Source organism: Salminus brasiliensis, chromosome 6, assembly GCF_030463535.1.
Source record: "Salminus brasiliensis chromosome 6, fSalBra1.hap2, whole genome shotgun sequence".
Lineage (NCBI taxonomy): Eukaryota > Metazoa > Chordata > Actinopteri > Characiformes > Bryconidae > Salminus > Salminus brasiliensis.
Genome location: NC_132883.1, coordinates 20578139 through 20594553, shown reverse-complemented (window position 1 = coordinate 20594553; position 16415 = coordinate 20578139). Strand labels below are relative to the sequence as shown.

The following is a 16415-nucleotide window of genomic DNA, read 5'->3' as shown; positions in this document are numbered from 1 at the left end:
ATTAGTCCCGCAGTGGGGAAATTCCCAGTGTAACAGCAGAAAGGGATAGCAAGACACTCAGTTACAAAAATTTAGATAAATAATTTACACTATATACACAATATAAATAAGAATTAAAAAAGCAATAAACAGTATTATTTACAGCAAAAGACTCTTAATTGCACATGGGGGGGCATGGGGGGGAAGTTGTGAAGTTTAGTATCTATTTGCTCTAGCTTGTGGACAACACAGGACCAATTGTATGGACAATTAGCAAAATGCTAGAAAGCCTTTTGAAGGCCCTTCAGCATGGTACTGCAGACCTCTTCATTCAATAAAAAGGGCTCTGATCTTTCTTGCTACAAAACAGGTGCCTGAGTGGCTTACAAGTTCTCTCCAAACTGTGCTCCAGAGTTTCTTACTTTATTTATTTGCCAATAGCTGAGCTTCCACATGTTCCACTGGTGTAGTTCTCAGTTCAGGTCAGAGTTTGCCCACAGATTCACATTTGGATTCAGATAGGAATGGAGAAAATAGCTCCGCCATGAATATGTAAACACAATCAAACAGACCAAAAATGGATAAAACAGCTTGCCAAAGTAAGAGGAAAGCATAGTCCATTAGTGGCTGCATGAGCCTGAACTGCAGTACAAACATCTCCATCTTATTGGAAAAATGAGCCAGTAAGCCATGCTTACGCATGTAAAGAGAAGAGATGAGTAAGTCCAATGCTCAGAACCAAGGTATCTAAAAAATGCAAGAGACAAACAAGATTTTGAAAAGCGAACAGACCCACAGGGCGTTAGAGCGGGAATCCACAAAGTTCTTTTGGGGGCTTTTGAAAGTGTATAAGATTTGTCACGGCCTTAAGCTCCCCCGCTGAGAAACAATGCAGTCAGCACCCTGCAGCAGGGAGAGGCTTTACATGAAGATGACTTCATTCTCCTACAGACATCCACCTTGTCCACCAACACCGCACCCGTTATACAACATTCTCCTGACTTGCAGGAGCATGGTCCAAGACTCAAAGGTTTTTACACACACACCCACCCACACACACACTGCAGGAAGCCATTCTTTCCCAGTAGGACAAGGTTTTAATTGCCTGCAGCCTTTCGAACAGTCCTGAAACCCTGCCCTATTGCTCATTACACAGTGCTTAACAAACTAACATATACGGAAGCAACTCCGATCGTGCACGCTGATCTCCACGTAGGCCGGAAGTTTAACATTAGTACTGAAACTGAGCTCCATTTAACTTCAAAAATTCAAAGGAGTGATTTACAGGAGAGGATTCTACCACGCGAGACTGTGCATCATTTCCAATACCCTTTCTTTTACAGCTCGGATCATCTCCCAACAGTTTGATGCTTTGCTTAAAACTAAATTTAATCCTCTACATTATTCATGTATCCCTACTTTAGCTGCTCTTCACAGAACGCAGCATGTGCTGCACTCCCCAAGCTTCTGTTGGGCGCAAAAGTGGGAGGCGCTCTCAGCAGAGACAGACGGGTCTGCATATGTGTACTGATTAGTTGGAGATAGCATGTTAGCTTGCACCTTTATTATAGAGGCTACATCTTCTTAGCTAGTTTCAATGCCTGGAAGACCAACTTTGGCTGACCCCTGCTCAACCTTGTATAATAGATCATGATAGGCTTTCGGATTGCTTTTGTACAGCTTGTGTTCAGAAACAGAGTAAGCTAGCCTTTCCTCCATGTTGCAGGGAACTACCAGATGCAGCCACTGCTCTCCTACTGGCCGCACTGAGACTTGGCTGATGTGTGGCGCGCAAAAGTTGAAAACTGTATACGTCCCCATGCCCCATCTGCCGAGTTTTGCACAGCAATGGTTGAAATGCTCCAAAATAGAAATACTATAAAATTAAAAGTTAAGTAAAGTACATTTTGAAGATAAGGTTCGGGTCCGACTGCGATGATTTGGTACTTTTTCATTGTAAAAGATAAACTCACAAACACTTAATCTTCAGAAGCAGAGACTGCAAACCGGGTAACTGTCTACCTGTAAAAAATCGCATAAAATAAACCTTTCATATTAATGATTCATTTTAGAACCAAGGTGGCAAACATACGGCCCACGGGCCAGAACCCGCCCTAAAAAGGGTTCCAATCTGGCCTGCTAAATAAATTTGGAATCCATGTTCTCGTAAAAGAAAAAACAACAACTTTATATTAACGTTTATCCACTTATTAAAAAGAATCCACTTTCACTAAGCCTTACACTGACACTGACCAACAGGGAAAGAATCAAACTCTGCAAAAGAGCCAATCAGATTCTCTATTTTAGCTGCACAAACTAATACAATACACTTGTCAGGAAATGTACTTCAGTATTTGTTTTTAGTGCTACATCACTAAGATCCACTATATGTCCAAATGTTTGTGGACACTCCTTCTAATAAATGCATTCAGCTCCTTTAAGTCGCACCCAGTGCTTTTACAAATGCACATACACAGCTTGTCTAGTCCCTGTATAGCAATATTGCCAATAGAATCAGAAGGAGCAGATCGACATGAATCTGTTGGCCCCATGCCTAATGCCAGGCATGTGCTGAAGGGGTATAAAGCCCCTCTTTATTCTGTTCTTTGGAATGACAAAGCTGCAGCCAATGCTTTAGAGATGAGTTGTGAAGTTTGGGATCTGACCTCACTAACGCTCCTGTCGCTGAATTCAAGCAAATCCTCACAGAAATGCTTCAAAATCTGGAAGAAAGCCTTCTTTCCTGGACAGTAGAGACAGTTTACTTTTCTTTAATACCCTTGATTTCGGACGAAACAATAAAGGAGCAGATATCCCAATACTTTTCTCAATATAGTGTAGGACCTTATGTTCTATAGAGATGCTAGCTAGCACTATTAGAGCTTAGTGTGCACTACCAAAGTCTAAACTAACACTGACACTGTTCATGAATGGGTTTATTGGACAGGTTTTTCAGTCAGTCACTGTTCCACTAGCAGCACACTTTAGCCAAACTGTGCTGATTATATTGCATTCTTCATTAGCAATATAGGACCTTTGTCACTTTTTATTACAAGCAAGTGATCACTGTCGGCCTGTCCAATTTTTTTTTTACTACTGTCAAGCATATGAGCTATCAAGTAAAAACAAAAAATCATCATAAGTTGTAGTTTGTGCACAAGACTGTTACCCAAATGCCATTCCTCTGCATTGTACATGATATGTACTGTACATAGCAAATCCTCTACTATTGCAAAACAGTGCAGGGAGAGGTCACTGCTGATTACCACATATCAGAAGGCAAACATCAGCGTTCCTGCCATCATAGCCACGCAAGTGTTTTGCTGTGGAAATATTCCTAATTTCCACAAACATAAAGTGCTTTTCTGTTTCCTACATCTGTTCCTCCCTTCCTTTTACTGTTTCTGGATACTTCACATATGTGTGAGCTGTGTAGATTTCTGGGAAATCAGGCTGAAACAGCGCTTTTCCTGCTCCTGTGACTTTCTCTCTCTCTGTAAATGAGCTGCCATTTCTCGAGTGGTTAAAAGATTTGTGGAAGCACAAGAGCTGAACTCCACAAAGTAGTTCACACTGCTTCCACTACGCTCAGACAGGAACGCATGAGGCCAAGTCAAGGGTTGCTGCTCCGTACACAGGCAGGCAACCCAGTGTGATGCTGCCTCGCAAAGATGACTTCTATTGTCCCTGATCATCCAGTCCAGCTAATCCTATAGATGACAGAAGACCACTCAAGGACGGCTTGAAAGGAAAATGGAGAAAAACAACTGGAAGGCAAGATACCAGCTGTTCGAGACTAGAACCTCAAGCTATTAAAAGTTAAAAGTAGAGAAAGTTGAAATTGAAGGTTTCCAGATGGTTATTAATGGCTGTGAGATATAGAGTTCTAGGAAACACCTTTCATTGGTGCAGAAGGGTCCAAGTTTATAGAATTTGGTTGCCGCTCTTATGCAGAGTGACTTAAATTTGAATTATGTTACACAGGTAGGCAAACCCAATGACAGGAGTCTGCACAATAACTCTTATTGGTGTAGTGTGGTGTGTGTTCCCTCTCCCAGTAACACATTCCCCGTGCCACTGGCTGCAGCACAAGCCCAAATCATGATCAGTTTACCCCTGTGCTTAATATATTTCAATATATTTTAACATATTTTCACTCATTACAGCAAAAACAATCTGCTGTAACTGAATTAGTTTCCAAAAGCTTGTTTCCAAAAAGCATCAGGCTTGTTTCGATGTTCCTTTAAAATTGTTTGAGGGTGAATTTTGTGGGAGTGAGGACGCAGGAAAGGTTGTCTTCTGATGACTCTTCCATTAAGGTCATATTTTGTGCAGGTGTCGCTGCACAGTAGAACAGTGCGCCCCCACTCCAAAGGCTGCCAAATCTTCCTCTTCTTCGTTGTGTGCAGCAGTGCTCTCAAAGTTTTCTTGATGCTTCAGACTTACAACTTGACCTGCCCCCCGCTCCAGGGGGACTGACATTTTCTTAATTACATTACAAATTGAGGAACTTGAGGACTTCCTGGTAACACTTCACTGCTATCTTCTTAAACTCCTGAGACCCAGATTTTTGCTTGGTGTGCATTTTTAATTTCTTCGATTTGGGAAAAGTAAGACCTAGCAAGTTTAAAAATCAAAATTTAGGAAGTCATTTTTGCCAAAAACAATGTCCCTATATAAGGACACAGGGTCTCCAGAGGTTAAAGCCTTCTAACTGCTGATGTGGGCATCAATTATTCCAATTTATTTAGAAAGCTATGCAGCTGCTAGGCGGATTTAAGATTGCTGAATGTTGGGACGAGGTTTGTGGAGTCAGAGTTTTTTTTTATAAAGCTTTGAAATTTGCATCATCTGACTTTACCTAACAATGAACAAGCCATAGGTCTGTCCAAGTAACTGAAGTCTGAGACCTTGGTAAAAGTTATCTGAGAGCTTAGATCTTTTGGGGTGCCCAAACGTCTGCATGGTGCAAACTTATGTTTAATGTAATTTCATGCCTTTTGGAGATTACTTCATCTTCTACTCATTAACCCCTCCTAACCCTAACCCTCCTAACCCTTAACCCCTCATTAAAGTCTCCACAGCTTATTACACACTATGGTGTATAACTCAGTAACTACAGGGTCTTCTGTACAAACTGGTGGGGCTATTGTTTGGTAATAGGTTTGCAATAATACTTGTTAAGGCTTCTTAAGGGGTTAAACTCATGTTAAAGAGAGCATGTTTTAGAGAGGCAAGATAGAGGAGGGTTAAAATGTTCTTTTTGCTGGAAATCATGTTAATACAGTCAGATTTAAACTGGACTTACATGCAGCCTTTGGCCACAAGACCACACACATATAAAATATGTGAGCAAGGTTTAAAAAAATAGTCTGTCTAAAACTAGCCTTCAACCCAGTAATTAATATAATCTTCTGAATCTTTTCAGATTGATTTATGTACTTTTTAAATAAACATTGGGTGAGCTGGTAAAAGATTTGCAAATCCTGCTCATTTGTTATATGCACAGGGGGACAGGCAAGAAGAAGTGGTGTCGGGTTGTGTGTGTACATTTCTGTACAAGGTTTTACATATTAGGACACCTGCTTACTCACTAGAAGGGGTGTCCACAAACATTTGGACATGCAATGTAGCTGCGCTTCGTAATTCACAACTATGTACGATTAAGCAAACTTTAGCTTTTCGGGCAGCGAGCCGGCTTAGGTGGCCTTGCCCAGAGCCACCTCAGCTGTGGATGCCAGTCCTGTGGATTAAACCAGCAACCTTCCAGTGCCAAGTCTGCTTCTCTAAGCTTTAGGCCACTTGTAATACCATAACAACCACCAGCAATCACCCTAGAAACACCTCAGCAACACCATAGCACCCACTCAAGAACACCTTAGACCACCTGGTATACAATAGGAACTACCTATGAACAGCTTAGCAACACCATAGCACTACAAATGCCTTCTACATCACACAATCCCAACAAGAAACACATGAATACCACCAAATCAACCATCTGGAATATCATAGCAACCACTTGGTTTACAATAGGAACTACCTATAAACATCCTAGCAACACCACAGCATCGAGAATATCCTAGCAATTACATCACAATGCCAACAGGAAACACATGAAAACCACCAATGCAAGCATCTGAAATACCATAGCAACCACCTGGTGTATAAAAGAAACTACCTATGAACAGCTTAGCAACACCATAGCACCACGAATACCTCAGCAACTACATCACAATACCAACAAGAAACACATGAAAACCACCAACGCACGTGTCTGAAATACCATAGCAACCAGCTGGTGTATAAAAGAAACTACCTATGAACAGCTTAGCAACACCATAGCACCACAAATGCCTCAGCAACTACATCACAACACCAACAAGAAACACATGAAAACCACCAAAGCAAGCACCTGAAATACCATAGCAACCACCTAGTATACAAGAGGAACTACCTATGAACAGCTTAGCAACAACACTGCATCAAGAATACCTTAGCAACCACATCACAAAACCATCAAGAATCACATGAAAACCACCAAAGCAAGCACCTGAAATACCATAGCAACCACCTAGTATACAATAGGAACTACCTATGAACATCCTAGCAACACAACAACACCAAGAATACCTTAGCAACTACTTCACAACACCATAGCAACCACTTAACAAAACAGCTTCGCTCTAGTGACCACATAGCAACTGCCTGGAAGTGGGAACCACTTCATCTGTTTATGTGAGGAAACGCGCTTCTCCAGTGGTGTAAAATTCTATTATTTAATTTTTAATTTTTTTCAATTATTTAAAAATATAAAAAAATGATAATAATAAAAAAGATTAAGATATAAGCAGAAATTCGTTTGATTGGCTGTGGTTTGAGTGATTGGGTGATTTGCTTTGAACAGCTGGTGTTACACAGTTCATCCCAACGTGCGCCAAACAGAGGGAATGTGAGAAAGTGAGAGAGAGCGAGAGAGAGAGAGCGAGAGAGAGAGAGAGAGAGAGAGAGAGAGAGAGAGAGAGAGAGAGAGAGCTCTTACCACCCGTACAGAAAGGATAAACGGTTATTTGGCTCGTCCCATGATAATAACCTACAACATAAACACCTCCACCCAGTCATTAGTAGGGTGGGGGTAGGCGCTTTCCTCAGTGTACGCGAAGCTAATCTGACGCCACGCTTCTACGCTGGCACGTCTGAAAAACTGCTGAGTGCAGGACTGTCCGAATGCTCGGAGGAGGGGTGGGCTGTACACGATCATGAGAGCACAGGATCATGAAGACGACCAAACTGGCCATGATAATCTAAAAAATATGAGACTTACTAAACGAATGTATACAGCACGAGTTCAGGAGCCTAACTCAATAGACAACAACACAGGGGGTCCCAGTGTGTTGGGTGGTATTGTGGCTAGGGTGGGTCCATCCGGGTGAAAGGGGAGCGTCTAATTTTACTAACCAAGTCTAATTCTATTCTATAAAATCTATTTGATATGTATAAATATTATTGTCAGTAATTAATATGCTGTTTGGTGTTTAGCAAATCATTTGTGCAACTGATTTCTCCACAGTTCTGATACCTGAAGGCGGTTTCCCAGTTCCCCAGGATTTAGAAATGGACTTAATTCAACTTTTATTTAGTTAAAAGAACATCCAGAAATGATCTAGAGTGTTTCCAAATCCAACTCTCCAACTGTATGTTTGGCATGATCCACATAAAAAAAATGATAACAGCAATAGTGCTGTAATTGAATTAAATTTCATATCATTTATATACATTGTTTAATCTTACACAAAAAAACAATTTCCTCCTGGGATCAATAAAGTATTTCTTTCTCTGATTCTGATCTGAAACAGCTGGTATCTTTTCTTGCCGTTTTTCTGCTCACCCCAGTTGAACTCTTACAGAAGAGTTATCGGAGTTACTGTACTCCTTCATTCAGCTCCAACCAATCTGATCATTCTCTTTTGACCTCTCTGACCAGCGAGGCGTTTCCGTCTGCCGATCTGCCGCTCACTTAATGTGCTTTCTTCATCACATCGCTCCCGCATCAGCACCAGAACCAGCCCTTCTGACACCAATAATCATGCCATGCTCAGATGGTTGATGTGAATACTGTCTGTGGGCTTGTGCATCTGCATGGTATGAGCATTGCTCTGCTGCCACATTATTGATTGATGAGATGATTGCATCCTAAGAAATAATTGACTTGACTTCATATAAACACAAGGAGGTAAGATGAACCACTGGTTTAACTTAGCCTGAAGGCTCTGGCTCAGTTTAGCCATGCAGAGCTATACTCCTGATAAGTCACCAACACACCGCCAGTTCGTCCACATGCTGGATATGAACTTTATAAACTGAGAAATTATGTGAGACTTATTATACCTGGTATGTCTCAGAAATATATCCTTCCACATCATCCACATGATTCTCTTTTCATCAGCAAACTAATTTAGGAATTAGATGACAGATTACGTACAGTTGCCCAGATACCGCTGATGGTTCAATTTACCCACGGCCTCATCCTGCATACCTCCTCACTCTGCTCTCCCTGATGCTAATTAGCATTTACAACACCTTGAACTCTGCTAAAACTGACCGTTTTGGCCGCAGATAGGAGCCTCGACTGAAGCCTGAGGAGAGGTCAACTTGGGGGCGCTCTCATGTTTTGCAGAAATATTTGCGTATCAGCAGTATGGGGCTGTTTGCATTATAATCCAACATTTACCAACAGTTCACACTCCAAACATAAATGGTGCAATGGCAGACTTAAAGGAAAAGGTCAAAAAAATACAAATAAAAGCAATCTTCAACCTGACAGCTACCAGAAATGTATTGTTCTATAATTGAACTTCCATATTTATGACATTTATCGTATGACATGCGATGTTCCTCATTAATCACACCAATATACTGTAATCATGACTGATTACAAGTTAAAATGCTAGCTAGAGGTTTTGAGCAAAACTTTGGGCTAGAGGAGTCTAGAGGCACAAGCTTTAAATAGAGAAAATGTTTCAACAATTTAAGAGAAGATCACATATGAATGTTTCTTGACCAAAGCAAGAAGAATCACTAAGAAATTACAAATAAATTAATTAATAAAATGGATCAAAGACAAAGAAAATAGTTTGTTAATGAAACTGCATTTATTATTAGGTACATGATAGTCATACACGTAAAAACAAACATCAAAACGTCAACACTACAACAGAATAAAAAGACTGTACAGTATAATACACGTGCAGGGTCTGCGTGACTGGAATCACATGACCACAACACCTACAGAGCAGAAATGGGTGACCAGCCAGTGGCTGAGGTCTTTAGGAGGGCAGCTCTTACTGCACACAGACCAGAGCTCTGAGATGAATTTGGCACCAAACTGACTGGGAACATGGCAAATCTCACGTTTGCTCTCGAGGCATGTAAAATTCCATTCATAGAGGGGCTGCGTACATGTTTATGTGTTTTCCCCCCTCAGAGTCCCCAGGTTGAGGGAGATATGGGCATTCTGATGGGGTTTGTTTGAGGGGAGCACTCATCAAGCAGTCCCAGGGTTTATGACAGGAGGGTGATGAGCGCATCAAGAAACTTGCCTCGGTCTTCCATCTTTAGTTCGATGACTAAAAGAAAAAGAAAATAAGGGAATATTTAAAAGGGGTCTATTAGATTTCATAGGAGGTCTGTGGAATTATATTTCCACAATTTTGCAACTTATCTGGACGGTTTAATAATGCAACACCCCTTTAGAAGAGCAGGAGAAACAAACGTTACATGCAAGTTATTTATAGTTACATGAAAACCATGGCCTTTTCAAACATTCAAACATATGGACAATGTCTTCATTTCAAACATTGAGATTGTCGGCTAACCCTAAACAAATAGTAATAAATAAATAAATAGTTGGTACATCCTATGCCCTAATTGCTAGCATTTCTCTAGCCCCACGCCTCTCTTATGGCTGAAATAACCTCAATTAGACATTTCCTATAACCGTCCATCAGTCTGACATCCACTGGGAGATGGATTTTTCCCCACTCCACACAGCTAGAGGAATTCATTCATTCAAGGCAATGTTTAAGGGTTTTCTCTCCTCTTCCCTCTTCTATGGACCTTCATTAGAGAGGGTTTAATCTATTTGCAGGTGATTGAGCACCTGATTCCATTTTAAACTTCATCACAAGAAAACTACCTTTCTATTAATCAGATTATGATAATTATTTAAATATAATTCGTTGTATTTAATTTCAGTTATATTACCTCCATTTCAATATTGTAATAAAAAAGGTCCCATTTTTCCATGTGACTGTATATGATAAGTTTCTTCTAAGATTCCTAATGGTTGCCTCTGAAGCAGCGCAATTGTGCAACTTGTCAATCAACAGTCATGTTTTCCATTATATGAGCCTTTTAAGTTCTCATTTGAACTTGTAGTAGCAGTAAATGAGGATAAGGGTGTATTTGTGCCTTGGTTTTGTAGAGCGGAACTTACAGGTTAGGGAATGGTATTTAGCACCAAACTGACAGACCATGAGAACTCCAACAGTGTCTCTGCTACGTCTGTCTATAGACCTAACATTTTTGTCAAATGAGTCAGTGTAATAAGTTATGAGTAAGGTCAGTATGGTTGTGACTGAACACTCCCGGTTAAAAACACGCTCTCCTTTGCTTGTACATGAACAGTCACATGGATAGTCACTGTGATCACCTGAAATACTGAGAATTTAAAACCCTTTCGGTTTTAGGTTAGGACTAAATTAAGGCATTAAGGTTAAAAAAAAAAAAAAGTGTGAGGAAACCAAAACAACTATGTTTACATTATGGAGTGACATTGTTATCGTCCATTCACAATTCAACAAGTAGCACAGATGGTTCTACATTTATGTGGCCCAGCATTATTTTGAAACCTAAAAAGGATCAGTTTGCTTCTGTTAAACTGTCACTTAACTATTACAAATGGAAAACTGCAGTAATCAGGAAAGAGAAGCTAGTTTAGTTAACATTCAGTTCATCATAGAACACAATGAGGTCTGGCTTATTTGGCCAATTACTACATAAACAGAGCAGGTCTTAATTTTGAAATATGGGTTTTTTTTGTTTGTTTTTTTTAAATACTGCAGTATCCCATATTAGTTGATTTAAAACTATTTATAACTATATTGGAAAAACTGCAACAATGATCAACCAACACAGACAATGTAGTCTTAAGGTTAATCTGGTCAATGCATGAAAGTCACCTAGGTGCCATATTATAGAAAAGAACTAGCAGTTATGTTTACTGCTACTGTTTAATTCAAGCAGTCAGGCCAACCCAAGCTGTGCTGGTCATGTTCCCTGCTGAGGCTGAGTGCAGGTGCATAGCTCTACCAATTGCAAAAACAAAAGTTTTTGAGAGAGGCAGCCTGCCACCTTGTGGTCCATTTGTGAATTTGGGCTCATTACTGGTCTCTGTGTCAGTTACTTACTTGAGGTGTCAAAGTGATCATGCAGTGTCCTGGAGCTTGTACTTTCAGCTGCCTTCTCAAAAGCCCTTCCAAAGAAGCTGAGGAGAGAAGTAAGAAGAACTTAAAGAACAGTTCTATTCATTATCCTTTCTCCTTTACACGCTCACACAGACACTTACTTTTTCTTGTCAGAGGTCTCAGATTCTGGTGGAATGCCCAGGACTATCACTGTGCCTTTCTCCACATCCATGGGAGCAGCCATAATGAGCGGCAACACCTTACAGCGCTTATTCCGGGTCTAACACACACAAAATTGTGAACTTTAATTCCAACGCCTTTAACTCCCTGAAACAAACAGCCCTACAATACCTCATACATTTATATATACATACATACATGCAATGGTCCCCATCTGTCCACCATATATATATATATATAAAATCTTATTACATATAAAAATGATCCACCTTAGTACATGTCCGATACTGCAACACCATTTAAGATGGAATGGTGCTGCAGTATTGAATGTAGGGTGGCCTCAAATAAGTATTGTGCTACTACTACACCCAAAGGTGTTTTCCACAATGCTTTCCTTTCGCATCAGTAAATTTTGGCACATGTTTTGGGAGCATTCAGTGCAGTTCAGCAACAGTTGTATAGTGCATGAAGTCATTTCAATGTACAACAGACACAGACCAGCAAATCTGGAGTACTTACAGAGCAGACAAAGGCTTTGAGCAGGTATTTGCAGAGCAAAGTTAGGGCCAAAGGCTTGGAGAACAGCTTCACATCTGGAGTACCCTAAATTTGGTTCCAATATAGCAGAATTTTAAAACATCTGTATTTGCACATCAGCTCTGAGTTTAGGGGTTGTGGGTGACACTTGGAACAGTAATAGGAGAAAGTAATGCATGCATCAAAGTTAAACTTCCAAAAAGTGTTTTCCACAGTCGGTAAAGAGACATATTGGAGAAAATGAGATTTAAGAAAAGTGTACACGTACCTCAAGTAAATGGCAGTACAGAAAGGGTCCTTGTGAGAGAATAAGATTGGTGCAAATACAGCTGGCTACTGTCTGCTGAATAGCCTTGAGTTTTTTCTTAGCAAGATCAATCCCCAAATGTAGTCTTTCTATGTTACTCCTACAACACAGACATACACACATTACCTTAACCCATAATAAATAAAACAGTCTAAACATGAACGCTTGTGTGCACTTGTTCCCACCTCGAGAGGCAGTCCAGGGCTTTAATAAAGTTATCTGTAGCGCCCTCATCCTTCTCCACATTCTCAAGCAGGGCTGCAGCAGCATGTACCACATCACTGGCCAAGAAACGGTTCTTGAAGCCAAAGTGCACACCAAACGTCTGTACACGAATATCTTTCATTCTGGAAACCACACAAATTATTTAACATGAGCCAGTCTGAAACATGTTTTACATATTAGTGCAGTTTTAAATGCACCTTCCCTGCCCTCACCCAAATTTGTTGGAGGACTCCTCAATGACATCTCGCAGGTTTTCTTTGATCGACATGTCCATGGAATTAAACTTCTGGCGCACCTGTTTGAGTGGGAGACTAATAGAACATGGACATAAACTGAGGGCATGACACACTAGGATAGCAATTCAGCAGCTCCACTAATTTTAGCACCACATTCTGTAAATCAAGGCTCATAGATTGGAGATTTTTATTTAAAAAAATAATAATAATAAAAATAAACCCACACGATTAAGAGAGGCAAAAACTGAAAACAGGCCAATCAAAGGAACAGAAATAAGGCATAATAGCAAAAATAACGGAAAAACATGCACGCACCCCATATCTGCCAGGAACTCTTGCAGTTTCTTCTGCCCGTTGATGGACCAGAGTTTAAAACTACAAGAGGTGTAGCAGGAATTACAGATGCTCTCATACAGTGACCAGTGCTGGTACAAAGCCAGTCTCAAGCTGAGACACACATAGTTAAGGGAATTGAACACAACTCTGCGCCATTTTAGCTTAGGCTTGTTTCAGAATAGGAATAATTATTTTTCTCTTCAGATAACCAGTTCGGTATTTTCTTCACAACAAAGCATTCGTTAAAGCATTTCCACAACAACATTGAAGAGGATACTCATATTCAAAGGAGATCCTCATGCAGTCGATAGAGAGAGAGTTCTCCTCATCCTCATTGCGATGGTTATGGCGAGACACATGCCTCTGCAGGGTAGCAATGTCTGTTACATACTTCATACTTTATATAAAAAAAAATAAAAAATAAAAAAAGGGGGAAAAAAAGAACATGGTTTAAATATTACTAATTATATCACCATAAAAATATGCATAAGGGTATTCCTAAAGGGTCAAAGTAATATCCTTACTGGGTGATTTTGTCATGGACCCACTGATCAGTTAGACCAATAATGCTCCACCTGTCAAATACACAGAAGTCACAATTCCATTTCCATAACAAATATCTATGCACATGTTATAGTTGCTGGCAAAACTTACCAAAGCATATCTTTAGTGTCCTTCGTCATAACCCAGGCCAGCTCAAACATAACCATCGAAGCCTATAAGGCAAAAGAGTTAGTAAAACTACTCATGATAGTCTACATCTACTCGTTTAGACAATTATCTAATCAGCCAATCTTGTGGCAGCAGTGCATAAAAATCACACAGACACAGGTCAGCAGCTTCAGGTAATGCTCACATCAACAATCAGATTGGAAAACACGATGTGATCTCAGCAATTGTGTATGGCATGTTTAACACTACTAATTTACTTGGATTTTTTTGGCACAACAGTCTTAAGAGTTTAAAATACAGGTAAACAGGAAGCAGCATTTTTAAGACATAAGTGCCTTGTTGCTGAGAGAGGTCCATAGAGAATGGCTAGACTGGTTCAAGATAACAGACTGTATTGAACAGAAAGCTGAGGTCAGGGTCAAATTTGGCACCAACAGCATGAAGCCACAGACCCAATTTGCCTTTTTTCAAGAGTCCAGGCCGGTGTCATGGTGTGGGCAATGTTTTTCTCAGCAGAGTTATGTCCTGTTAATACCAATCATCACTTGAACAGCCTGTTTGAGTATCCCTTCATGACCACAATTTACCAATCCTCTAATGAAGGAGTGGCCAATTCCAATCCTGGAGGACCAGAGTCCTGCACTATTTTGCTTTTCCCCACTCAAGCTCACTTGATCGAACTCACCGGTTAATTGCCAGGTTTAGAAGGCATGTTAGAGCAGGGAAATTAGCAAACTGTGCTGGACTCTGGTCCCCGTTGCCCACCTATGCCCTAATGGGTACTTTCAGCATGAGGATGCACCAGGCCACAAAGCAAAATGTTATCCCAAACTGGCTTCATGAACATGACAAAGAGCTCAGCGTTCTTCAGTGGAGTTTCAAAGAATTTTCTGTTTTGAAGGCAAAGCATGGCCCTATCCAGTATAATTCTAGCCTAATAAAGTTATGAAATTCTTAACTATTTATTAAAATAATTATAGGCAATGAAACTGCCTATGAAACCGGTGACAATTCTACACTAAGGAAGTCATTTCACACAGAGTCTGATACTCACTGAAGTGCCGTGGTACTCGTACTGCTCATAGTCAAACAGAATCTCCCTCCTGTAAACACAGAGGCCCTTTAGGATGTGATAAGCATGTTGACAGGAGTATTAGCAAGTGGACTACGTGACCAGTACAAGATACAGCAGTTATTCTGCCAATGCAGTGTAACTGACCTGCGAGCCTCCCACGCCCTCTTAGCTCGCTGCCTTTCAATCCTCCTCTCCAACGCACCCTGAAAGTAGCAGAGGTCAAATGCAAAATCATTAGAATGAGAAGCACGTCCAGACATGAGAACACATTTCTCCAGGCACTGGGTTCAGAAAGAGAAAACCTGCCTCGTCAAAACGCCGCCTTTTCCCAGATGGCTCAGACCCACCATCGCTTTCATTCCCAGAATCCCCTCCCTCACCATCCTCGTCCTCATCTTCATCATCACGGAAAATGTCATCATACGAGGGCACTCCAAGATCGTCATCTTGTTTAATCATCAGCTTAATCTAAAGGGAAGAGAGGAAATTCATTTTAGCAGCAGAAAGGGGAATTATTTGGAGTACCCTGCCCTTCTAAACTGTATGAGGGAGCACCTGGGTGTCATTGTACACGTTGACAACATCAACAGGCCTGTGGGTATCACAAATGAAGAAGATGGAGTCTTCGTCAGGCTGTAAAGTCTCCAGCAGGTCCACGTTTGCCCCACAATTAATAAGGACAAAGTACTGGTACTGTAAAAGAAACAAGACATTTACATACAGGATTCCTATTCTGATACTATACTCAGTGAGCTCCTTTTCCCTGTACATGAACACATGGTAACGTGAAAACTGCAAACACACCTGATCCTTATGTTCCAAGAAGGCAGTGCCAAGGTCCTGCCATCCCATCACAGGAACAAGGGTATACTGGACTTGATCGCAGTGAAACAAGGCCTGCGAAGAAACGACACGACGGAATCACACGTATGAAGTATAGCTAGGCCTTTAGCTACGTTACTCCAGTTTCACACACTGCCATGTCCCAACTGCCGACAACCTGCAAAACACTAACCTGCAGTATTTTACACGCACAGAGCGCGTCAATGTCGGAGGACACAAGAAGAGCCACTCGCTTAAAAACAAGATAAGAAGAGAGAAATTAATGTAATGAAATATACAAATAAACCATTTTTAAAAAACACATTAACTCGGCAAGTCAACGGCGGGTAAGGTCGCTAGCTATCTATCTATCTATCTATCTATCGGCTGGCTAACGCTGCCTAGCTAGCTTCGGCCGGTTAGCCACCGGGTTAAATCAGACTCAACGTATCAAACGGAGAAGCTTCTCACCTGGTTAACGACAACATCATAAAACTCTTTTCGAATATCTGTCACAAACATCTTAAAATATCAAAACAAATAAAACCGCCTCGCTCCCGGACCAGTCTTGTCAAACCGCC

At 40.8% G+C, this 16415-nt stretch overlaps 1 protein-coding gene across 1 annotated transcript; it reads right to left on the bottom strand.

The window, feature by feature from the left end:
- Window positions 1–9212: 9212 nt before the first annotated feature.
- On the bottom strand, window positions 9213–16390 carry cdc45 (CDC45 cell division cycle 45 homolog (S. cerevisiae)). The gene is made up of 18 exons (XM_072680988.1): window positions 16306–16390; window positions 16028–16087; window positions 15817–15909; window positions 15568–15705; window positions 15319–15480; window positions 15157–15215; window positions 14992–15040; window positions 13920–13981; window positions 13790–13840; window positions 13543–13662; window positions 13245–13376; window positions 12906–13004; window positions 12654–12815; window positions 12430–12568; window positions 12144–12227; window positions 11606–11724; window positions 11448–11524; window positions 9213–9605 (listed from the first exon to the last, which is right to left on the bottom strand). Exons 1-18 carry the CDS (start codon window positions 16354–16356, stop codon window positions 9541–9543), a joined length of 1722 nt encoding a protein of 573 aa, XP_072537089.1. The 5' UTR covers window positions 16357–16390; the 3' UTR covers window positions 9213–9540.
- Window positions 16391–16415: the final 25 nt, after the last annotated feature.